The sequence below is a fragment of the Microcaecilia unicolor genome, chromosome 9 (assembly GCF_901765095.1).
Source record: "Microcaecilia unicolor chromosome 9, aMicUni1.1, whole genome shotgun sequence".
Taxonomy (NCBI): domain Eukaryota; kingdom Metazoa; phylum Chordata; class Amphibia; order Gymnophiona; family Siphonopidae; genus Microcaecilia; species Microcaecilia unicolor.
In genome coordinates, this window is record NC_044039.1 from 157,596,434 (window position 1) to 157,620,799 (window position 24,366).

The 24,366-nt window shown below is 45.2% G+C and overlaps 1 protein-coding gene across 1 annotated transcript in view; it reads left to right on the top strand.

Annotated features, from left to right (window-relative positions):
- The window catches only part of TOGARAM1 (TOG array regulator of axonemal microtubules 1), a 289,809-nt gene extending 266,468 nt beyond the window's left edge, over positions 1–23,341 (top strand). The window contains exons 20-22 of the mRNA XM_030214411.1: positions 7,693–7,912; positions 20,045–20,131; positions 22,196–23,341. Coding sequence (XP_030070271.1) covers positions 7,693–7,912; positions 20,045–20,131; positions 22,196–22,449 — 561 coding nt within the window. The 3' untranslated portion in view covers positions 22,450–23,341. The remainder of the gene's footprint in view (positions 1–7,692; positions 7,913–20,044; positions 20,132–22,195) is intronic.
- The last annotated feature ends 1,025 nt before the right edge of the window (positions 23,342–24,366 follow it).

Here is a 24,366-nt window from a genome sequence, read left to right on the forward strand (position 1 = left end):
TATTCAATAGGGCTGGTGGGTATTTTAAGTCGTAATTGTATGATTTTCTCCTTGAAGTATTTCGCAAGGTCGTCGACCCCTGGTGTATCTTTGCTGTTATTTGTAACTGGTGTGGTGTCTAGCAATTTATTTACTAGGTAGAAGAGTTTGTGTGTGTCTTTGTAGTTTGGTCCAATCATTGTTTTGTAGTGTGGTCTTTTAGTCTGTTTGATGGTATATTTGTATTTCCTCCGAAGTAATTTCCAGGCATTCAGTGTATGTTCATCTTTCTTTTTGTTCCATGCGCATTCTAGTTTTCTGACTTGTGTTTTGAGTTCTTTCAGCTCTTCGGTGAACCATGGATTAGATTTTATCCTGTGTGATGTTCTGGTTTGGATTGGGGCGATTGTGTCTAATGTTGTCTTACAAATGTCATCCCATTCTTGGAGGAATTGAATGGTGTCTGTATTTGTTGACCATTCGTTTTGTTAGACCTGTTGCCAGAATGTTGTTGGGTCTATTTTTCCTTTCGTGGTGTATGTTGTTCGTTCATGTTAGTTGACTGTGTTTCTGTGTATTTTTTGCCATTGGAGGGAGACATAAGCATTATGGTGGTCTGTCCATGGTGTGGGTATCCATCTTGTGTCTGTCAGTAGGAGAGTTGAGTCTAGGTCGAATTTGTATGTGATGATGTCTAGTGTGTGTCCTTTTGCGTGTGTTGGTTGAGTATTAGGTGCGTGTAAGTCCCAGAGTTTTAAGAATTCTTTGCATTCTTGTGTGCCTGTTGAGGTGTCGTTTTCGAGGTGTAGGTTGATATCTCCTGTTATGAGGATGTTTGAGGCAGAGACACATGTGTTTGAGATGAAGTCCATGAGTTGAGTTTGGGAGTCTTTCCATTTTCCTGGTGGCCTGTAGAATAGGATTGCATTGAGGTGTCCTTGTAGGTTCAGATGTGTGATTCTTGTCGAGGCAATTTCAAGTTGTGGTGAGGTGGATTCACCAGTGGTTGTGATGGTGAACTCGGATTTGTAAATTATGGCTATTCCGCCACCTCTTTTTTCATTTCTTGTCCAGTGGGTGATTTTGAATTCTGGTGGGCATGTCTGTACGATGGCGGGGTCTGTAGGACTGTGGAACTATGTTTCCGTGATGAACAGAAGGTCTAGATTCTCAGTGGTAATCCAGTCTAGTATGTCTACTGAGTTGCTTACTGCTGATCTAGCATTGATGTATCCTATTCGGATTAAGCGGTATGTGTTTATTTTTTTTAGTTGTCTGTTTCCTCGGTGGTTGAATTTGTCGTCGTTGGTTTTTTTTTTTCTTTTTCTGTTGGTGGTGTTCATATGTGGAGATTTTTCCTTTTGGTTGGTTATTGTATTTTTGGTCTGGTGAGTTGTTGATACATAGAGTTGGTGGATTGTGGTTGGGTTGTTGTTGATGTTGGGGGTGGTCCATGCATAATAGATTATGGGAATGAGGTAGATGATTATCAGTAGCTTGTTAGTGTTCATGTTGGATGTTCATGGGTGTGTTGGGTATTGTTGGTGAGTCAGTAGTTTTGTGGGTAGTGTTTGTGGGGGGTATTGGGCGGTGTTGGTGATATCAGTAATGCATCAACAGTCTTAACAATTGGTCCATAACATTAGGGTTGGGTTGTGATCGAGCCCCAATTCCAGGTTGCATTCGTCCCGGTATCTTGTTTTGAGCCCTGGAGGTGTCCCACGTTTAGCGTTACCTTCGTGTGCGGGCTAGGTAGCCGAGTGGTCGCATTGGAGCTAGTACCTACTCAGGTCACTGTAGCAGCAGTAGCTCCGTGGTCTTCTTATCTGCGGCCCTCTTGCAATTGTTATGGAGGTCTAACAAGTCATTTATAAGACGTTTATGAGGTAGGCATTTAAGAACGTTTAGAAGCAAAGCAATTTAAAAGGCTTTAGCATGTGTTTAAAAGTAGCAAGGCAATTAGAACATTTAAGTAAACATTTAAATAGTAAGTGTAGCAAATCATTTATAATGCAAGGTAATTTAGAGGCATTAGAAGCAGGCGGTTAGAAGCAAAGCATATAAAAGATCTTGAAAAGCATTTGAGAGTAACAGTGCAAATGAAATAATTATGCTGATCAGATTTATCTTACTTAAAAAAAAAAAAAAACACACATTAGAGGGAGTCTCTCACCCTGTTGCCCCGGCGCATTCAAAGCATCAGGGCAGTCAAAAGCACCCAAAAGGGAGGTTTTTTTTCTTTCTCCCCCTTTTTTTCACCTAGCTACAAGTCACGTCGTTCACTCTGACGTCGCTCACAGTTCGCCGACGATCAGTCGATCCGGGCATCTCGGTCCCACGCGGCCCTCGGGGACACTCCGTCGGTGCTCGGGCCCAACGCATGGTTCAAGCAAGATCTAGCGGTCCAATCCGCTTGTCCTCCGTTGGGTCAGTTCGCTGACTCTGTCTCCTCGGTGGGTCGTCGCTCCGCCTTCTCCCGTGCCAGTGCGTGACAGGCGCTCCGATCTTCCTCGTCTCAGTGGCAGATGTCCCTCCTGTCTCCTGCCCATGCGCGTGATCCAACACTCCAGGACCAGCTCCACGCGGCAAGCCCGGACCAGGACCATGCGCGTGATCCAACACTCCTGGATCAGCTCCACGTGGCACGCTCGGACCAGGAGGCCGCTCAGCCTCAGGCTCTGCCTCCTCTAGGGACCCAGACCATCAGTGACAAATGGCCCGCGTCTCGGCAAAGACCCGCAGACTCGTCTCCCAGACCACTGGGCTTGTCCCGGACCGGTCGGCACAGCAGCAATCCGGCTCCGATCCCACTCTCGACCGATCCGCTCTGGTCAGTGATGTCCGCCGACACCCGGATCACTCAGGTGAGTCTGCTCTCTCCAGGCCTCCGTCGGTAGCGACCAACAGCGGACAGACGGGCCGCGTGGTGCGGACAATCCCGTCCAAGACTCACCGCTTGCTCTTGGATCCCTGGACCCGGTTGGCTCTCAGCCAACCCAGCAGGCTCTGGCTCTAGTACCGTACCTTCCTGGTCCATTCCGGTCCAGGTAGGGATGGCCCAGGTGGATCCTCTCACTCGGGACCTCTGGAGCTCACCTGCTGAGGTCTTTACTTGTCGGCCATCTTGTTGTATACAGAAAAATGTCTACTGTAACTGAATGTACACCACTTCAATAGCCTTCAGGCTTGTAGGTGTCTTATATTTAGGTACAGTAGGTGTTTTTTCTGATTCTGGAGGACTCACAATTTAAGAGTTGAAGTGGGATTTGAACCTGGGTCCCTTGGTTTACAGCCCACTGCACTAACTGCTAGGCTACTCCTCAGACCATCTTCGTGCTGTGTTAAGAATGCCCATAGTACCTGAAGTTGTCATAGAGCCTGATATCCCTTTCCACTTTCAAGAGAGATAGAGGGGGACAGCAGCTACTGGAGGGATTAAGGAGGTAGCATGCCTTAATCCCTCCAGTGGACAGCTATTCAATAAGAGCACCTTTCTGTAACCTAGTCTAAATAAAAACATCCTTCTTCTTAGACACGGATGCTTCTTCACCTTTGGTAATTGTTGTTGGACATCCAGATTTCAGCCCCTCTCTAGTCTCGCCCAAAACACGCCCCATTGCTATTTGAATGTACTGTAGTGTTGGACGTCCCTATTCTGCCTTTGCAAAATTGGGATTTGAACATTTCAAGCACGTGGACATCCATTTTTGCTTTTTAAGACATCCATATGCTTCAAAAATAAGCATCATAGTTAACTGCATTCCATATTAGTGGCTGTGCCATAATGAGCAATGACCGTTGTTTCACATTAGCTGCATGACTTCCTTTCCCAAGAGTTTGAGTACACTCTCAACAGTAAAAAAAAGTGGTTTTGCACTTAACATGTAGAGCAAAACAGCGAAGATGACTCAAAAAATGATAATGAACAACGCTCCACAATAAAAAAAATGGTTATTAGGGACTCGACACAGCTGTGTTTCAGCTGACTAGGCCTGCATCAGGAGTCTCTTGTGTTCACTAATACCATCCACTAAGGATGTTTGTCATCGTCAGTGTAATGATGCAACAGGTTGATGCGCTCTGTGCACCAAAGTCAAATAAAAGCTACTGCAGACAGTAACTTCAGGAGTAAACCCGCAGTTTGAAAGCAACAAAACCACTTAACTTTGGCTCTTAGTGCACATTTGGTGAAAAATCTTATCAAAATTTGATAAATAGGCCCCTAGATGTATTATTATCACCTGATCCCCCATGTCCATATGTTTCTCAAAAAATAATTGCAGATTAACAAGACATCATTTCTGTTTAAAGAAATCAAATTGGCTTTCCCAAACATATCATATTTACCTGTGTTAACTGATTATATTTTTGATTATAACAGTTTGACAAAAACAGAAGTTAAATTAGATTTGCTGCCTTAAATTATTCAGAATCCCTTTAAAAAGCCAATATTGCATTGCCAGCTCTCCAGTTCTCTTTCATATAGACAGTGTTTAGTGGTATGTTACTGTATAGTGGCTAATTCTACAGTTACAGATATAAGTTCTTTCATAAGGCTTTGCTAAATGCTATCTGGTTTTGGCGAATTGATATTTTTCAGTTTAACAGTTTATTAAATCATCCTGTACTCAAAGAGAATGAGTACAAGCTTTTATATCAAAAGATAAGTATGTACATGTAGAGTATAAAGAGAGTGTGACTCCTTATAAATATGCTACAATTATATGGACATTAACTGGAAATTTATGCTTTTGCGTTTTGATATAAAGGAGGTTTTCTTGACTGATGATGTGCCTTTTGTAAGGTTGTCTGGCAATTTGTTGAGGCCGGTGAAGCCACTGAAGTCTTTCTCCATGTTTATAAGTTCAGATACCTTTCCCATTCACTTTATCTTATGTTTAACTCACACATATTTTTCTTCAGTTTTTATAAAATTACCCTACATATGTTTTATTCAAAAATGTATGCACAGTAAACCAATGATATACAGTGCACTCCATTTAAGTGGATGTCGGATAAGTGAATGCTCTGTTTAACTGCATGCCGTACTTCGGTCCCGTTTTTGGCGCCATCAGTTTCTATGGGGACAAACTTCGGTTTAGCACACCACTGATAAGTGCAAGATTCGCTTATATGCATGGTTTACGACCGCTCCTCTGGAGGAAAGACTCTGCATAAGCGCACACACGGAATATGGAAGCCGATTGGCGCGTGACAAAGGGGCGGTAAATTTGAAATCTCGTTGGTTAACTGCCACAGGCAGAAGAAGCAAAAGAATGTTGTTAGAGTGTACACTGGAGGAGTCGTCATCGTTGCACAACTGTACCACTGGCTGAACAAATAGAAGTTCTTAAATTAGAAAACAAACAAAGTCAAGCATCTATTGCTAAAGAATATGGTGTCAATCCCAGTCAAATTTCACGTATCTTGAAGCAGAAAGACCAGCTTCTAGAAGACTGGCAAAACAATGCAAATCCACACCGGAAATGTAACCGGCGGGGAAAGCTGAGGATGTAGAAGATGCTCTTCTTCAGTGGTTTTCTCAAGTCAGGAGCAGACAGTTTCCTGTCAGTGGTCCACTGCTTATGGAGAAAGCTAATCAGCTAGCTGAAAGTCTTGGACTAACTGAATTCAAAGCCACTATTGGATGGTTGGAAAGATGGAAGGAGAGGAACAACATAAAATTCAAGAAACAGCATGGTGAAAAACAAGACGCTGATGACTTTGGTGCTGGAAATTGAATTGTTTCAGTTCTTCCTACCATCTTAAACAAGTTTGCACCTCGTGACATTTTCAATGCTGACGAAAATGGTCTCTACTGGCGAGCGATTCCTGATGGAACACTTGCATTCAAACAAGCTGAAACTACAGGAACTAAAACGTCGAAGGACCGACTGACAATCCTCCTTTGCTGTAATATGGATGGGAGTGAGAAGTTGGAACCACTCATCATTGGAAAGAGCAAACAGTCTCGTTGCTTCAAGAATGTTAAGCAACTTCCTGTGTCATACAAGGCTAATGCAAATTCATGGATGAATGGGGAGATTTGGAAGCAGTGGCTAAAAAAGTTAGACACTAGAACGGGGGCACAAAAGTGTCAGATTTTGTTGCTTTGTGATAATTGTGCTGCACACAGTGATGATGTCAGGCTGTCTAACGTCAAGGTGGTCTTCCTGCCACCAAACACTACCTCTCTGATCCAACCTGTGGATCAGGGCATAATAGCCAATTTCAAACAACATTATCGGGCTCTTGTGCTGCGTCGTCTGATGAGCGTTATGGATGACCGGACTGGCAAGGATAAACGTGCTGTTGAACTGGCTCGTAATCTCTCACTGTTTGCCAACTCCAGGCTCCGCTCATTCTGCCTTGCCTCACCCTTTGCCTGGAATAATCTTCCTTTACCCATACGCCAGGCCCCCTCCCTACCCATCTTCAAATCTCTGCTTAAAACTCACCTCTTCAATGCTGCCTTCGGCGCCTAACCGCTCGAGAAATATAAAATACCCCAATCTAACCACCCTATCAGATTAACTGTTCACTCGTCCTCTAGATTGTTCACTTGTCCTTAGTTTGTTCTCTTGTCTTTTAGATTGTAAGCTCTTTGAGCAGGGACTGTCCTTCTATGTTTGAATTGTACAGCGCTGCGTAACCCTAGTAGCGCTTTAGAAATGATTGTTGTTGTTGTTGATTCCCTACATATGCAGAAAGAAGCCTGGAATCAGGTTACACAGGCAACCATTGTGAGCTGCTACAAGCGAGCAAGCTTTGTTAAGGATGTGGAGAGGGACGAAACAGATGCAGCTGTTGCAAACGCATCAGATGAACAGGCTATTGACATCCCAGCCCGTGTTACTGAAGAGGAGTTCCATCACTACATAGCTGTTGATTACGATCTACAAACAGCTGACGACAGCACTGATGTCGAGATATGCACCTACATGCAGACAACGGCTGATGATGAAACAGATGATGAAATGAGCAGCGAGGCACATGCTGACGAAATTCAACAACCTCCTGTCACTTTTGCAAGAGCGCTGGAGAGTCTCAACACCGTGCGGGCCTATCTGGTGGCCACTGGATGTCAGTGCTGTGACATTTTTTACCGTCTGGCAGATGTAGTCTATGGAACTCACAGACATAAGAGTGTACAGAGGACTATGACTAATTACGTCAAGTAAGCCTAACGTCAGTTAATGGAGACTGTATAGCATCAGTTAACGGAGACTATGTACTGTATGTATAATAAACAGTGCTGTACATATGTTTATCAGATATCAAGCTTCTTTGGGTCACAACGGTTAAGTGCATGCTCCGGTTAACTGCATGTATTTCTTTGGTCCCAGACCCTTTACACTTAAGTGGATTGCACTGTATATGGCATAAGCCTACTGTTTTTAAGATGTAATATTAAAATGTAACCCAGTGTCAAAACAACCCCACAGTGGCACTATTTTGGCAACTCTGCCTCCATCAAGGGATATGGGAAGAATCAAATTTGAATGCTGTTGTAACAAAAAAAAAATGTTTTAAACATAACCATTCTGCATTTTAAAGGAGAAATGCATATAGGATCCACAGTACAAAGAATGATAACAACATACCACAGCTGTTAGTATCAGGATAGATAACTAAGCTGCTAATTTATTGTAACACTGATTAGAATCTTGTATCACAGCTTTGTAACACCCAACCTAAATTTACATTTTTCAGATATTTGATGCTTTCAAGTCTCGTTTGCATGACTCCAACAGCAAGGTTAACCTGGTGGCTTTGGAAGCAATGCAGAAGATAATCCCTTTGCTCAAGGATAATTTATCTGCTGTTATCAACATGTTGATCCCTGCTATAGTTGACAACAACCTCAACTCCAAGACTCCAGGGATATATGCTGCGGCCACAAATGTTATTCAAGCCTTAACTGAACATTTAGGTATATCGAGATAATATTCAAACAGTAGTTATACATTTTGCACCATGCTAAACATATAACTGCCCTTTTTACACATTTGGGGGCATTTTACGTATAGAGGGTAATTCTATAACAGGTACCCACTATAAGCACTGGTTATGGTGCCTATTTTAAGCCTATTCTTTAAAGGAAAGTAGGCACCTACTTTTCTTTATAGAACACTAGCACAAATGGCAGAAAACGTTGATACATTAAGGTGTTATTACTTACACCAATAAAAGGCAGTGTATCAAGAAACTAAAAGCTGATGAAAATGCTCATGCTTAGATTTTAGCACATACGTGTGTAAATGATAGCATGCTATAATTTATATGAGGACCTGTGCACTCTGCCTGAACTCTGCCTATGTATACGCTCACCAGCAAAGTATACACCATTAAATCATGTTGTATATTTTTCCACTAGTTTGTATTCTATAAGAGTTCATTTATGTGTGTAAATTACTAGAATATTGCCATTTATGCACCTTCCTGCCACATGTGTCCCTGTAACATTTAGGCACCAGTGTTTACTCCAGATCTATGGCTGAGGTAACTATTAGCTCATAAGTGTTAGGTGTGCAGATACCGGGTTAGGATAATAATCTATAACAGAACATGAGTATCGTTCTGTTATAGAATAGGGTCCTACCATGCATCCTTGGGGCACCTAAATAGAGGTACTCAGTTGTATTGCCCCTAAATATAGGAATAATTTGAAACATTGATAAAATGTTTCCAATTATTTCCAAGATATTTTAATGAAAATTAGCCCGATAGTTACTAAAGTACTGGAAGGATTTGATTCTACTTTGCATACATCAAGCTGTTAAACTAGTGAGTTGACTTTAATATTTGAATGTCTAGTGCCACATTTGTACAGTGGAGGGCTGTGAACTAAAACTGCAGTATTAACCTGCAAGAGTATATTTTAACATGATCAACTTTAGTGAACTGTTTTAATGTAACTATTATATTTAGCTTAAATCATTATTATTCATGTCAAATTAAAATGTAGAAAGGACGTAAATAACAGGTTTCTCCGTAGTATAAAAATGCAGAATTGTAATGTTCAGATTCTCCGAGGACAAGCAGGCTGCTTGTTCTCACTGATGGGTGACGTCCACGGCAGCCCCCTCCAATCGGAAACTTCACTAGCAAAGGCCTTTGCTAGCCCTCACGCGCCGATGCGCACCGCGCATGCACGGCCGTCTTCCCGCCCGAACCGGCTCGTGTTCGTCAGTCTTCTTTTGTCCGCGCTCGGGACGGTCGTGTTTTTGCCGCCGTTTCGTGCCCCTCAAGTTGACCTCGCGCATCTTCGCGATTTTCGCTAAAAAAAAAAGGAGACCTTTCCGGTCTTTACCCCTTTCCCGTGTTTCCAGCTTTTTCCCCGCGTAAGTTTCCTTTCGCTTTTGGGACCGGCCTATTTGGCCTCGATACGGATTTTATCTCCCTTCTTTTTGGAGCCTTTCGTCGTCATCACGAATTTTGATTTCGCCAGCGTGATTTTTTCGCCCATGTCATCGAAGTCTTCCAGCGGCTTCAAGAAGTGCACCCAGTGCGCCCGGGTAATCTCGCTCACTGATAGGCACGCTTCGTGTCTTCAGTGTCTGGGGGCTGGGCACCACCCGCAGGCCTGCAGTCTTTGTGCTCTTTTGAAAAAGAGGACTCAGGTAGCGAGATTGGCCCAGTGGAACGTGTTGTTCTCAGGCTCTTCGACAACAACAGCACGGGACGCATCGAGTGCATCGACGTCGACAGCATCGAAGTCTTCGACATCAGCATCGACTGCATCGAGGCTTCTACCTCCTGCGTCGTCGGTACCGAGGCATCGGAAGGCTGCGTCGACGTCGGTGGTACCGGGACCTCCGCTATTGCTGATGTCGTCGGACGGTGGTGCTTCGTCTGGAGTGCAGGTGAGGGCTGTCCATTCCCCTGCTGGTGGCGGTGAGCCTTCGAGTGGGTCTCCCCCTGCCCTGAGGGCTCCTGCAGTACAGCCCCCCCCCCCCCCCCCCCCCCCAAGATCGACCCTCTTCGGCCTCGGCCCCGAGGAAGCGACGGTTGGATTCTACGTCCTCCTCGTCGGTACCGGGAAGCTCCGGTGACATGCTTCGCTAGAAGAAGTCAAAGAAGCATCGTCACCGGTCTCCTTCCCGTCTCGGTACCGAGAGCTCTGGGTCGCCGAGGCACTCGGCACCCAGTAGGCATCGGCACCGGGAGGACCGCTCACCCTCTGTTCAGGAGGTGTCGATGCGCTCCCCCTTGGACAGCCCGGAACCGCCTCCATGCCCGGAACAGACTCTGACATCGACACCTGCATCGGCTTCCCAGTCTTTCTCCACAGCCGCTCTGCACGAGAGTCTCCGGGCCGTTCTTCCAGAGATTCTGGGAGAGCTGTTGCTCCCTTCTCCTCCGGTACCGGGGGTGCTTGCGCCACTGGTACCGTCGAGTGAGGCGATGGCTGGCCCCTTGCCCAAGGTGAGGTCCCCGGTATCGGTACCGCTTGCGGTACCAGTACGGCTGCCTCCCAGGCAAGACTCCCCGACGTCGACGGAGGGAGCTTCGCGGTGCTGGCGAGGGAGTCCACCTCTCGACGCTCCTACCATGGCCGTGTTTCCACGGAGTCGAGTCGGGCACGGCTTCAGACACAGGTTCGTGAACTTGTGTCTGATACCGATGGTGAGGCCTCGTGAGAGGAGGAGGAGGACATCAGATATTTCTCTGACGAGGAGTCTGATGGCCTTCCTTCTGATCCCACTCCCTCCCCTGAAAGGCAGCTTTCTCCTCCCGAGAGACTGCCTTTCGCGGCCTTTGTCCGGGAGATGTCTACGGCCATCCCCTTCCCGGTGGTTGTGGAGGATGAGCCCAGGGCTGAAATGTTTGAGCTCTTGGACTATCCTTCTCCACCTAAGGAAGCGTCCACAGTACCTATGCATCATGTCCTAAAAAAAGACATTGCTGGCGAACTGGACCAAGCCACTAACTAATGCCCACATTCCCAAGAAGATCGAATCCCAGTATCGGATCCATGGGGACCCAGAGCTGATGCGCACTCAGTTGCCTCACGATTCTGGTGTGGTGGATCTGGCCCTAAAGAAGGCTAAGAGTTCTAGAGAGCATGCTTCGGCGCCCCCGCGCAAAGACTCCAGAACCTTAGACTCCTTTGGGAGGAAGGCCTATCATTCCACTATGCTCGTGGCCAAGATTCAGTCCTACCAGCTCTACACGAGCATCCATATGCGGAACAATGTGCGGCAGTTGGCGGGCTTGGTGGACAAGCTCCCTCCTGAGCAAGCCAAGCCGTTTCAGGAGGTGGTCAGGCAGCTGAAGGCGTGCAGAAAATTCCTGGCCAGAAGGGTATATGATACCTTTGATGTTGCGTCCAGGGCCGCTGCTCAAGGTGTGGTGATGCGCAGACTCTCATGGCTGCGTGCCTCCGACCTGGAGAATAGGATCCAGCAGCGGATTGCGGACTCCCCTTGCCGAGCGGACAACATTTTTGGAGAAAAAGTCGAACAGGTGGTAGAACAGCTCCACCAGCGGGATAACGCTTTCGACAAATTCTCCCGCCGGCAGCCTTCAGCATCTACCTCAGGTAGACGTTTTTATGGGGGAAGGAGGGCTGTTCCCTACTCTTCTGGTAAGCGTAGGTACAATCCTCCCTCTCGCCAGCCTGCGGCCCAGGCTAAGCCCCAGCGCGCTTGCTCTCGTCAGCAGCGTGCGCCTCAGCAAGGCCCCACGGCTCCCCAGCAAAAGCAGGGGGCGAGCTTTTGACTGGCTCCAGCAGAGCATAGCCGACATCAATGTGTCCGTGCCGGGCGATCTGCCGGTCGGGGGGAGGTTGAAAGTTTTTCACCAGAGGTGGTCTCTTGTAACCTCCGACCGTTGGGTTCTTCAAATAGTCCGGCAAGGATACACCCTCAATTTGGCCTCAAAGCCTCCAAATTGCCCACGGGGAGCTCAGTCCTACAGCTTCCAGCACAAGCAGGTACTTGCAGAGGAACTCTCCGCCCTTCTCAGCGCCAATGCGGTCGAGCCCGTGCCATCCGGGCAAGAAGGGCTGGAATTGTATTCCAGGTACTTCCTTGTGGAAAAGAAAACAGGGGGGATGCGTCCCATCCTAGACCTAAGGGCCCTGAACAAATATCTGGTCAAGGAAAAGTTCAGGATGCTTTCCCTGGGCACCCTTCTTCCCATGATTCAGGAAAACGATTGGCTATGCTCTCTGGACTTGAAGGACGCCTACATGCACATCCCGATATTGTCAGCTCACAGGCAGTATCTGCGATTTCAGCTGGGCACACGTCACTTCCAGTACTGTGTGCTACCCTTTGGGCTCACCTCTGCGCCCAGAGTGTTCACGAAGTGCTTGGCTGTAGTAGCAGCAGCGCTTCGCAGGCTGGGAGTGCGCGTGTTCCCTTATCTCGACAATTGGCTGGTAAAGAACACATCCGAGGCAGGAGCTCTACAGTCCATGCAGATGACTATTCGCCTCCTGGAGCTACTGGGGTTTGTGATAAATTACCCAAAGTCCCATCTTCTCCCAGTGCAGAGACTCGAATTCATAGGAGCTCTGCTGGATTCTCGGACGGCTCGTGCCTATCTTCCGGAGACAAGGGCCAACAATCTGCTGTCCCTCGTCTCCCGGGTATGAGCGTCCCAGCAGATCACAGCTCGGCAGATGTTGAGATTGCTTGGCCACATGGCCTCCACAGTTCATGTGATTCCTATGGCTCGTCTTCACATGCGATCTGCTAAATGGACCCTAGCTTCCCAGTGGTTTCAGGCTGCTGGGGATCTAGTGGACGTGATCCACCTGTCCACGAGTTTTCTCAAATCCCTGTGCTGGTGGACGATTCGGTCCAATTTGACTCTGGGACGCCCTTTCCAAATTCCTCAGCCACAAAAAGTGCTGACTACGGATGCGTCTCTCCTGGGGTGGGGAGCTCATGTCGATGGGCTTCACACCCAGGGAAGCTGGTCCCTCCAGAGCGGTCTGGAACGCTCTGAAGGCTTTCAGAGATCGGCTGTCCCATCAAATTATCCAAATTCAGACAGACAACCAGGTTGCCATGTATTATATCAACAAGCAGGGGGGCCCCGGATCTCGCCCCCTGTGTCAGGAAGCCGTCAGCGTGTGGCTGTGGGCTCGCCGTCGAGGCATGTTGCTCCAGGCCACATATCTGGCAGGCGTAAACAACAGTCTGGCCGACAGGTTGAGCAGGATTATGCAACCTCATGAGTGGTCGCTCAACTCCAGAGTAGTGCGCCGGATCTTCCAGGTGTGGGGCACCCCCTTGGTAGATCTCTTTGCATCTCGAGCCAACCACAAAGTCCCTCAATTCTGTTCCAGACTTCAGGCCCACGGCAGACTGGCATCGGATGCCTTCCTCCTGGATTGGGGGGAAGGCCTGCTGTATGCTTATCCTCCCATACCTCTGGTGGGGAAGACTTTGTTGAAACTCAAGCAAGACCGAGGCACCATGATTCTGATTGCTCCTTTTTGGCCGCGTCAGATCTGGTTCCCTCTCCTTCTGGAGTTGTCCTCCGTGGAGATTGGAATGTTTTCCGACCCTCATCACCCAGAACGAAGGGGCGCTTCTGCATCCCAACTTCCAGTCTCTGGCTCTCACGGCCTGGAGAGCGTAGACTTTGCCTCTTTGGGTCTGTCGGAGGGTGTCTCCCGTGTCTTGCTTGCTTCCAGAAAAGATTCCACTAAGAGGAGTTACTTCTTTTTATGGAGGAGGTTTGCCGTCTGGTGTGACAGCAAGGCCTTAGATCCTCGCTCCGGTCCTTCACAGCCCCTGCTTGATTACCTTCTGCACCTGTCTGAGTCTGGTCTCAAGACCAACTCTGTAAGGGTTCACCTTAGCGCTATCAGTGCATACCATTACCGTGTGGAAGGTAAGCCGATCTCAGGACAGCCTTTAGTTGTTCGCTTCATGAGAGGTTTGCTTTTGTCAAAGCCCCCCATCAAACCTCCTACAGTGTCATGGGATCTCAATGTCGTTCTCACCCAGCTGATGAAACCTCCTTTTGAGCCACTGAACTCCTGCCATCTGAAGTACTTGACCTGGAAGGTCATTTTCTTGGTGGCAGTTACTTCAGCTCGTGGAGTCAGTGAGCTTCAGGCCCTGGTAGCCCAGGCCCCTTACACCAGATTTCATCACAATAGAGTAGTCCTCCGCACTCAACCTAAGTTCTTGCCGAAGGTAGTGTCGGAGTTCCGTCTGAACCAGTCAATTGTCTTGCCAACATTCTTTCCCCATCCACATTCCTGCCCTGCTGAACGTCAGCTGCACACATTGGACTGCAAAAGAGCATTGGCCTTCTATCTGGAGCGGACACAGCCCAACAGACAGTCCGCCCAATTGTTTCTTTCTTTTGATCTCAACAGGAGGGGAGTGGCTGTGGGGAAACGCACCATTTCAAATTGGCTAGCAGATTGCATTTCCTTCTCTTACGCCCAGGCTGGGCTGGCTCTTGAGGGTCATGTCACGGCTCATAGTGTTAGAGCCATGGCAGCGTCAGTGGCCCACTTGAAGTCAGCCACTATTGAAGAGATTTGCAAAGCTGCGACGTGGTCATCTGTCCACACATTCACATCTCATTACTGCCTGCAGCAGGATACCCGACGCGACAGTCGGTTCGGGCAGTCAGTGCTTCAGAATCTGTTCGGGGTTTAGAATCCAACTCCACCCCCCCTAGGCCCATTTTTTATTCTGTTCCAGGCTACACTCTCAGTTAGTTGGATAAGTTGTTAGGTCAATCTCAGTTATGTCCTCGCCGTTGCGAGGCCCAATTGACCATGTTTGTTGTTTTGAGTGAGCCTAGGGGCTAGGGATACCCCATCAGTGAGAACAAGCAGCCTGCTTGTCCTCGGAGAAAGCGAATGCTACATACCTATAGAAGGTATTCTCCGAGGACAGCAGACTGATTGTTCTCACAAACCCGCCCGCCTCCCCTTTGGAGTTGTGTCTTCCCTTGTCTTTGTCTTGCTACATACGGGACTGACAAACACGAGCCGGTTCGGGCGGGAAGACGGCCGCGCATGCGCGGTGTGCATCGGCGCACGAGGGCTAGCAAAGGCCTTTGCTAGTGAAGTTTCCGATTGGAGGGGGCTGCCGTGGACGTCACCCATCAGTGAGAACAATCAGCCTGCTGTCCTCGGAGAATACCTTCTACAGGTATGTAGCATTCGCTATCAAACACACTTTGTTTTACTCATTAAACCCCACCCTATAAACCAATCTAAACTACCACCGCCAACTATACTGAAGGACCACAACTGTACGTGGAAGTCCAAACATACCTTTATTCAGGACTGTTTCTGTGCTAGGCAGTGGGGTCCAGCACAAAAACTAAGAAATGGACTCAGCTTGTGCCAAATATACTGAAATTCTACCTCGATGACATTTAAAAAAAAAAAAAAAAAGGTCCTGCATGCCCTCCTTAAAGCTATCCCTGCCTGTAAGTCTTCAAAGCCTTAATGAGTTTAGAATCAAACTTCTTGACCCACCTGGTAAGACCAAAATGTAACTTTTTCAAACGGTAAATAAATATCTCCTAGTAACTTGTGATAAACACAGTGATTGCCCTACCCTGAGGAGGCCGCCAGAGGGCGCTCTCTGCCTGGAAATAGGGAAATGCCATGATATGGTCCCTGGAGGGAGCTCCAAATGGGACATCAGTTTAATGACTTGAAGGGCCAGCAGAGGGAGCTCCAGCTATGGCCTGAACATAGGGACCAAGGAGTGTCGGTAGCAGAGATTCCCCCTTTAAGGAAAAGGCACCCAGAAGGCTCTGGACTCTTCCAGAACTAGGAGGAGGGACCCAGAAAGGGTGTGGTGGGCTATTAGCTGCCCTATATAAAGAGTACCTCCTGAGGAGTTAGAGGAGAGGAGATGTCCTAGATAGAGAGAAACAGAAGCAGGCTGAAATCCTTGAGTAAGAGAAGTCCCTAAAGGGTTGAACCCTCCTGAAGGAACTGTGTATTAGGAGAAAGTAACTAACAGCAGTGGGGTGGAGGACAGGACTGTAAAGTTGTAGTGAATGAAGAAAGTCCTGTCCAGGGGAGGAGGCTGTTTAAACTGAGACCCAGGTCTCCCCAAGGGAGTGGGCTCAGTAAAGAGGCAACTTGTAAGAGAGTAATACTTGTAAAGAAGTTGTTCCCACAAGACTGAAGCCAAGTACTAATAAATTGAATTTGCATTTGTTGACTGCCTAATTTGCATATTGGTGAAGGCACGTAAATTTATTTATTTATTTGTTACATTTGTATCCCACATTTTCCCACCTATTTGCAGGCTCAATATGGCTTACATAGTGCCGTAAGGCACAATATTTTTCAGATGCGTGTAGCGGATGTGCTCCAAAATTGAAATTACCGCCAGGGCCACACGGTAACTCCAATTTGGCATGCATTCGGCACCTACGCAGCTTAGTAAAAGGGCTCCTAAGACCTGCCTTGTTAGTGTCATGTGGTGTTTTAGATTTGCCTATTTTTACTCAGATTTTTCACTAGTTTGTAAGTTTTTATTTCTTTTTCAAATATTAGCTCACTGTAACTTTCAACACTCAGGATATTTTTGTCACCATCGAGTCCGAGTCATTTGTTTTCACTGTGGCTATTTTAGATTTTAGTTTAGTTAATTAAACATTAGATATACTGCCTTTCAAAAAAAAATCAAAGTGGTTTACAATTCCAAAAAAATACATGAATAGGAAAGGAGCTACATAATATTAAAGGACAGAGGAAGGAAACAAGAAAGGAAAAATTCAAAAACTCAAGGAACGAGTAGTGGTCTAAGGAAGAGTAGAACAATGTGTTGTACAATTTTTGGTTTTGAAAAAACCCTTTATTTCTGTTTTTCTACCTCTGTTTTTCTTTTACAAGATGTAGATGCTTGTAAATTGTTAAATTAATAAATAATAAATAAATAAACTCAAGAAACCACACATACATACATACTTAGGGTCATTTTACTAAGGTGCACTAGAAAGTGGCTGATGCTGCAATTAGCACATAAGTTTGCCATGCAGTTGGCTGAAAAAATGACCACAATCGGTATATTTTTTTATGGCTATTCGCTAATTTCCCCATTAACGCATGGCCATTACTGCCAGGAGCCCTTACCGCCACCTATTTAGGAGGCGATAAGGGCTCCTGTGCTATTCCTGCACTAATCGGGTAGTGCACAATAATATGCCCACACTACATGATTAGCGCAGGCAAACCTACTCTCCGCCCCTAGACATGCCTCCCTCAGCAAAAAATAAATATTAATTTTTACCGAGGGAGTAGCACGCGCTGTAAGCCAAACTACCGCGGAACACCTTAGTGCATCCTGTGGTAGTGCCTACCGCACCTTAAAAAAAAGGACTCCTTAGAGACAGATGTAATCAACCAAAAAACATCTAGTATGAAGGCAAGGTCATAAATCCCTTCACTCGACCCATAGATAAACTGCTTGAATACCTTTTACATCTATTAGAAGCAGGTCTGTAGACCAATTCAGTGAGGGCTCACCTTAGTACAATTGAAGCTTATTAGGTAGAGGGTAAAGCCATCTCAATACAGCCTTGAGTTCGCTTTATGGGGGTCTTGCTACTTATGAGACCTCTCATAGGCACATCTCTTAGTTTAAAGTCAATTATCCCAACTAAAAGGGAGGTTTCTTATTACAATTTATTTGCACTTTGCTGAAAAGCAGACATTAAATAAAAGCATAAAATATGCCATATCATCTTAGGGGCCTTTATATTATTCTAGTATCCTACCAAACTTTCAGCTTTAAATAATTTAAAAAATCACCAATACTAAGGTGCAGATATCAGTCCACTAGCAAGATGGTGTGCTATCTAGTCTTGCATTGAGTGTCATGTATCATTATCTCCCAATTAACTAAAGATTATATGTGTTCGCTCAGTGCGAAGAACTCCTAGCTCTCAAAGAATAAGTCCAGTCTGTAATAGCAGACTTCGAGAAGCTGAGGCAGACAGAGGCACATATAGAGGAGTCCTACAGGGACATAGTAGTGAAGTCCTGCCTTCAATCTGACAGCCTGCTGCCATGGAGGAGGGAGGTCACCCAAAAGGAGAAATCACCCTGATGAAGCTAGGATCTGCCTTCCTGGAGTGGCGATGTAACCTACTGGTTAGTGCAGTGGACTTTGATCCTGGCGAATTGGGTTTGAGTCCCACTGTAGCTCCTTGCAAGTCACTTAACTCTCCATTGCCCCAGGTACAAATAAGTACCTGTATATACTATATAAACCGCTTTGAATGTAGTTGCAAAAACCACAGAAAGGTGGTATATCAAGTCCCATTTCCCTTTCCCTCCAGGGGATGCAGTATTCTCTCAGACACCAAGGATGTGTCTCCAGGGGCTTCTGCCCAGGAGGAAAGGGTTAGGACAGCTGTTTTAGCTGTGATTTGTGATTCGATTAGGCATGTATATATCTGGGTGACTGGAGGATACAAGGATTGCTTGGTCCCTTGCCTGGCTGATACGAAGGTGGCAGACCTCATGCGGCACCTAGATACGATTGTAGACAATGCTGTGAAAGGAGCCAGCTGTCTTGGTAAATGTGAGTACCAATGACATAGGAAAATGTGGGAGGGAGGTTCTGGAAGCCAAATTTAGGCTGTTGGATAGAAAGCTGAAATCTAGAACCTCCAGGCTAGCATTTTCAGAACTGCTCCCCGTTCCATGCGCAGGACCCAAGAGACATGCAGAGCTCCAGAGTCTCAATGAGGGATGAGGTGATGGTGCAGGGAGGAGGGTTTTATATTTGTTAAAAACTGGGCAACATTCTGGGGAAGAGGGAGCCTATTCCGGGAAGATGGGCTCCACCTTAACTAAGGTGGAACCAGGCTGCTGGCATCAACATTTAAAAAGGAGATAGTGCAGCTCTTAAACTTGAAACTGGAGGAAGGCCAACAGTCACTCAGAAGCTCATGGTTCTAAACTGAGGCTTCCTGTGCCTATTAGCTATGTACTGATACTATAATAACTATAAAATAGCCTCCTTAAATGCTAGCCTATTGAACTGTAAATTAAACTCCTTTGCTAAGTGAGCAGAGTAACTTAAAATAAAGTCCATGAAGTTACCTATTTAATTCTAAAACTATTTTCCCCAAGTTTAAAAACAATTTCCCAGCAAATTCTTACCAGTGAAGATCTGGACCTCTTCTGGTGCCATTTATGTGGATCTTAAACCCATAGAAAGTCCACCCAGCTTTTTGTTGCTTTTGACCCAAACATGTTGGAGGCTGTCATCAACAAATGCACATTTTCCAGTTGGCTAGCAAACTGCATTTCCTTCATTTCTGCCCAGGCTGGGCTGACACTAGAGGGTCGTGTCATGGCTCATAGTGCCAGAGCTACGGCTGCAACGGTAGCCCACTTGAGATCAGCCGCCACACAAGAGATTGCAGGGCTACAACATGGACAGTTGTCCATTCATTCACATCCCACTACTGCCTAGATCAAGACTCCCAATACGACAGTAGGTTTTGCCATCAGTCCTCCAGAATCTGTTTGAGGTTTGTAATCCAACTGCATCCCCCAGGCTGCCTTCAAAATAAAAAAATAAAAGAAGAAAAAAAAACATTGGAACTATTGGTTCTGTTGCAGCTCCACCTGTTATGCTCTTTCCTCTTTCTGTTAAAGGCAGCCTGTAGCTAGGGAAGTCCCATGCATGAGGATTCACAGTCCTGCTTGTCCTTGAAGAATACTAAGTTGCATACTTGTAGCAGATGTTCTCCAAGGGCTTGAATCCTCACAACCCTCCCAAAGGAGTTGTATTCCTCTAGTTAGTAATAGACAGGAGGTGTCATGCAATAGCAGCAGGTGGGAACAGATACGCATGTGTGGTGATATGGCCCAAATGCTCCGAGAAAAGTTGCTAGGGTAGCAGTTCCCACACTGAGCTCCACTGGTGATGTCAGCTATACATGATTCAAGTCCTGCTATCTTCAGAGAACTTCCGCTACTGATAAGTAACTTCATTTTTCTGTCTGTGCACCCCCCCCCCCCAATCCCACAGACTTTCTTTGTTGTGTACAAAGATTAATGTTATGATAGTAACCCTATTTTTTCTTTCCATTTTAGATAATTATTTGCTCCTGCAGCCTTTCTGTGCAAAGATTCCATTTTTGAGTGGAAAGGCCAAGCAAGACATGACAGAGAAACTTGCTGGTAAAGAGAAAATCTTGCTTTGTAGACTTGTTGGTTTTTGGAGAGCGCATAATAAATATCCTGTCCCCGTCATCCATATGTGTGTGGCGCAAGAGCAATGCCTTCTTGGAGGGCTTCAGTTCTACTAACTACATATAATGCCTTGTAAAAGTCTTCATACCCTTTTACATTTTTCACATTTGAGTTTCCAAAAAATTGCAATTCAGAATGCATTAAATTAGAAATTTGTTCACCAGTCTACCCCAATAGCACATGGCCATTAATTGGAAAAATGGAAAATTGGCCATTTTCCAGCTGTGGTAAAAATGGCCTCTGCGCGTGGGAAAGACCCACATAAGGGCACGCTGTGGCCACTTTTTACTGCAGCTTAGTAAAAGGATCACATAAATTCTTGAGTCTAGAGTTTCTGCATGAAAGAACATAGAAATGTTCAAAAAGTAAAGAATAGGAAACCAAAGTCTTATGCAATTAAGATTCAGTGATGAGAAAAGAGTTAGATTACTCTGAAGTCACTTCCATGCTAAGTATCATATAACATTTAACATAAGAACAAAAAGGAGAGTCCTAAGGAATTTTATATCTTAACAATCAAACAGGAGAGAGTAGAGGCTGATCAAAAGATGGATCCAACTCAGGAGATCATCCTTTGACTAGCCTCTACTTTCTCCTGTTTGGTTTCCCTGACGTAGAGGTTTTTTCCTGTTTGTGTTTTGACTCTTGATATTTTAACAACCACCATCTTACCCAATCTCCCTTCACTGTTACCTTTTCGGATCCTCCACAAACAGGATCCAAACAAATCTAAATACAAACTCTTCTCATCCTTCATTAACCCGAAAGTACAATCTTACAAATTTTTGTTGTTTGACATAGTGTGTATGTGTGTACAATATATATACTGTATTTTTGCAAATATGCCTCATAAGTTGTTCAAATTGTTGTTTCCCAAGATAGAGGGTGTGGGGATTTAAGTGGGTGCAGGTATACAAAATCTTGTTTACTTTTGGTTTATTTTTTAGAAGGGGACAGATACCAGCCCCTCACATCCATCTTTCCTCTTAGGGTCTGATAATAGCCCCTCACACCCCTATTTTGTAATCAGCAGCTCCTTGCACATCCAATCTTAAGATCAGTAGTCCCTCACCCACTTCAGCTTTCCCATCCAAAGGTGTCATTGTTCATCTCTGTCTTCCGCTGTGTAATTATCAGGAGTGGGCACCTGCCCCAGTCCCCAAACAGTCCCTTTCTGCTGCCTATGCTAGGGATCTACCACCACTTCTCCTGTGGACCCAGCTCCTTTCTACAACCAAAAATAATCGCTACAGCCAGTATTGCAGCTATTCTTTGGCTGGCTGTGTCCAGAGAGGGTGGGCCTCTAGGCTGCCAGTCTAGGCCAGAGGAAGCACTTTATATGACTGGAAATATTTGGCAGTGGCTGGGGGCACAGCTAGGGTCTTACCCTGAGAAGCAACATTGGTCCAAGCTGCAGCCCAGTCCACTCTACTCCAGCATTCTCATAGCAACCCTGTACAGTGTCCACGATTCCTACTGCTTTGCTCCCTTCACTCTAGCTCATCTTCCCAGTTCTAGTGCAGCAGCTATTTCCAGTTTCTGAACATCTAGCTGTAACCAATTGGAGGCGACTTGGTGAGAGCCCCTCAGTGACATCATTATAGCTAGATAAACAAATTAGTTCCATTGACAAGTATATCACGTGTGGAATACAATGGTGTGGACTACGTAAAACGATTTTTACATAAATGCCAATTTTCTGGGATTATACATGGGTGTGGGTTATACCAGTGTTCAGGGTATATTTGAGAATATGGTGTGTATGAAGCACTGACTCCAAACTGAGAGATCCTATCCCAAATTTTGTGGAATGTCTGGAACTTATTGCTTATTCTATCATTTAGCTGTTCATGTAGTCACTTTCAGATACCAACTAGGCCATTATTAAAAATGTTCATTTGTGAGCATCTCGAGTTGCTGGATTAATTCCAATGGTTTTGGTTAAAATGTTTTTAAAAATCATTTAACAGTCACTGTCCCTTCCCTTTACAGATTTTGTTACGAAGTTATATCCCAGGAAACCTTATGCGGTGGAGCAGAAAGTTCTAGCTGTCCTTTGGCATCTTCTAGGAAACTTGACAAACAGTGGTTCTCTCCCTGGAGCAGGAGGAAATATGCGGACAGCCACCGCAAAATTATCAAAAGCACTTTTTGAAAAAATGGGTCAGAATCTGTTGAACCAGGCTGCATCTCAGCCAGCACATATCAGAAAGAATTTACAAGAATTTCTTGAAAGATCAACCTAAAAATATGTATGACATATATATTATGTGTGATGGAAGACTAAACAAAGTTTACATGGAGACAAGCATAACAGTTTGGAAGTTGCATTTTCACAGTGCCTGCACTTTCCATGTAGAAAGCTGATTAGAATGTTTGCTGTTATTGATATGTAAAGAACATCTGTCCTTCACCACTTCTTGATCAGTATTGAAGCCATCAATTCTCTTTACATACACTGCTTGCAGACCACATGGAATTAAACTAACTTGTCTTATTAATTGTAAAGGAAAAAAAAATCAAAAGTCCTGCTCATTTGCACCCTTCTGTAGAAATTGCAGTACATCACTTTGTGTGTACTACTAGATGTGAAATTTGTAATCGTAAAGAAAATATATAATTTTGTTAATACATAATCATGCTCAGACATGTCTTTTTACTTAGTCTTACTTAAAATTTCACTGATACATATTCAGAGAACAGGGTTTTTGTGTGATACTTGTGAAAAATTGGTATTTTTTAATTGGTCCAATCCTATGATTGTGCAGTATTAACTTACTATTGCTGCTGCTGCTGCTGCTGTTTGTTGATATTTACTTGACTCCAGGGCATAATCATCCATATAACACTGTAAATGTTTGGCAGGTTGTAATGAAGCATGATGACCAAAACTTCTAGAAGAAGAGTTTTTACAGATTTCAATGTACATCAGTCAAAAAAATTGTTTCCATTTGTTGAATGTATTCCCATATTTGATATGAGGTAATACATTTTAGCCATGTCATTGAATCATCTATAAAAGTGTTCTTGTTGCCCAGTTGTATAAATATCAACCACCATAGTGCCAGTTCTTCTCTAGCTTTTCACTTTGTTCTTCTGCTGCAAGTACTGTAATCCATTTGGAGGAAAAGAGAATGTTATAAAATAAATAGATTTATTTCTTTACATGCTTGATCAATGCTCTTTATACTAAGACTGGGACTTTTTTTTTTTATTCAAATTAATCCACTTAACTGTTTATCTTGTAAGAGAGAATTATACCTAAAAAAAAATTCTGTGTGATTTTCCAAGTATATACATATGAAAACTGGAGCCGGCACAGTCCCTAGTGGGGTAGGACTGAAGTGGATGTCCCAGGCCCCATGCTTCTTGGCGTCCTGGGCTTTTCAGCTTATCTATAATTTACACTTTCAGGCAAAATTGACTGAAAAGGAGGTACTTAGCTCATATCATTCAGGAGTTCCAGCACGAGCCAATAGCATCAGCAACCAGGAGGTACTGGCTCCCTTTCCTTCTTCCCCATCTGCTCTTTAATGTCTCTGGGGAGGGAATACTGCCCCAACTCTTCAGTCTTTAGGAAGAGTTCCAACTCCAGCTGAATCATCCCAGATCCTGCAAACCCCTAGGATCAGACCTGAATACAGCAGTGAGCATATCTCAGATTGGAACACGAGAAGTCTAATGTTTTTTTCGGGGGGGTATAATTTTTAAATTATCAAACTATTCTAGTATGGTTACAATAAAACTAACAGTATATATTAGAAAAAATAGGCTTGTAATCTTGAATACATTAGAGCCCAACAGAACCAAGTTTCTGCCAAAACCAAATCGACCAAAATTGGCCACCCAGTTTCAACAAAAACTAAAGCTGAAAACAAAACCAGCCAGGCCCCGCCTTGCCCTCCCACCGCTACTGCACACAACCAGCCTCCATCTCCTCTACTGCCACTGCACAGGAACAATTTGTTGCTCCAGTCCCAAGATGGTCGCCAAGACCTTCAGCAAGAGTCTCGTAAGACTGAGCTGAGCTGAAGCTCATGGAGGCCATTTTTGCAGCAGAGATGGCCAGGGCGAGAGCAACTGTGAACTGCTGTTGCCCCACTTAGACCATAAACTACCAGGGTGCCTGAGGTAGGTCTCGGGGTGGGGGGGGAGCTGTCTCA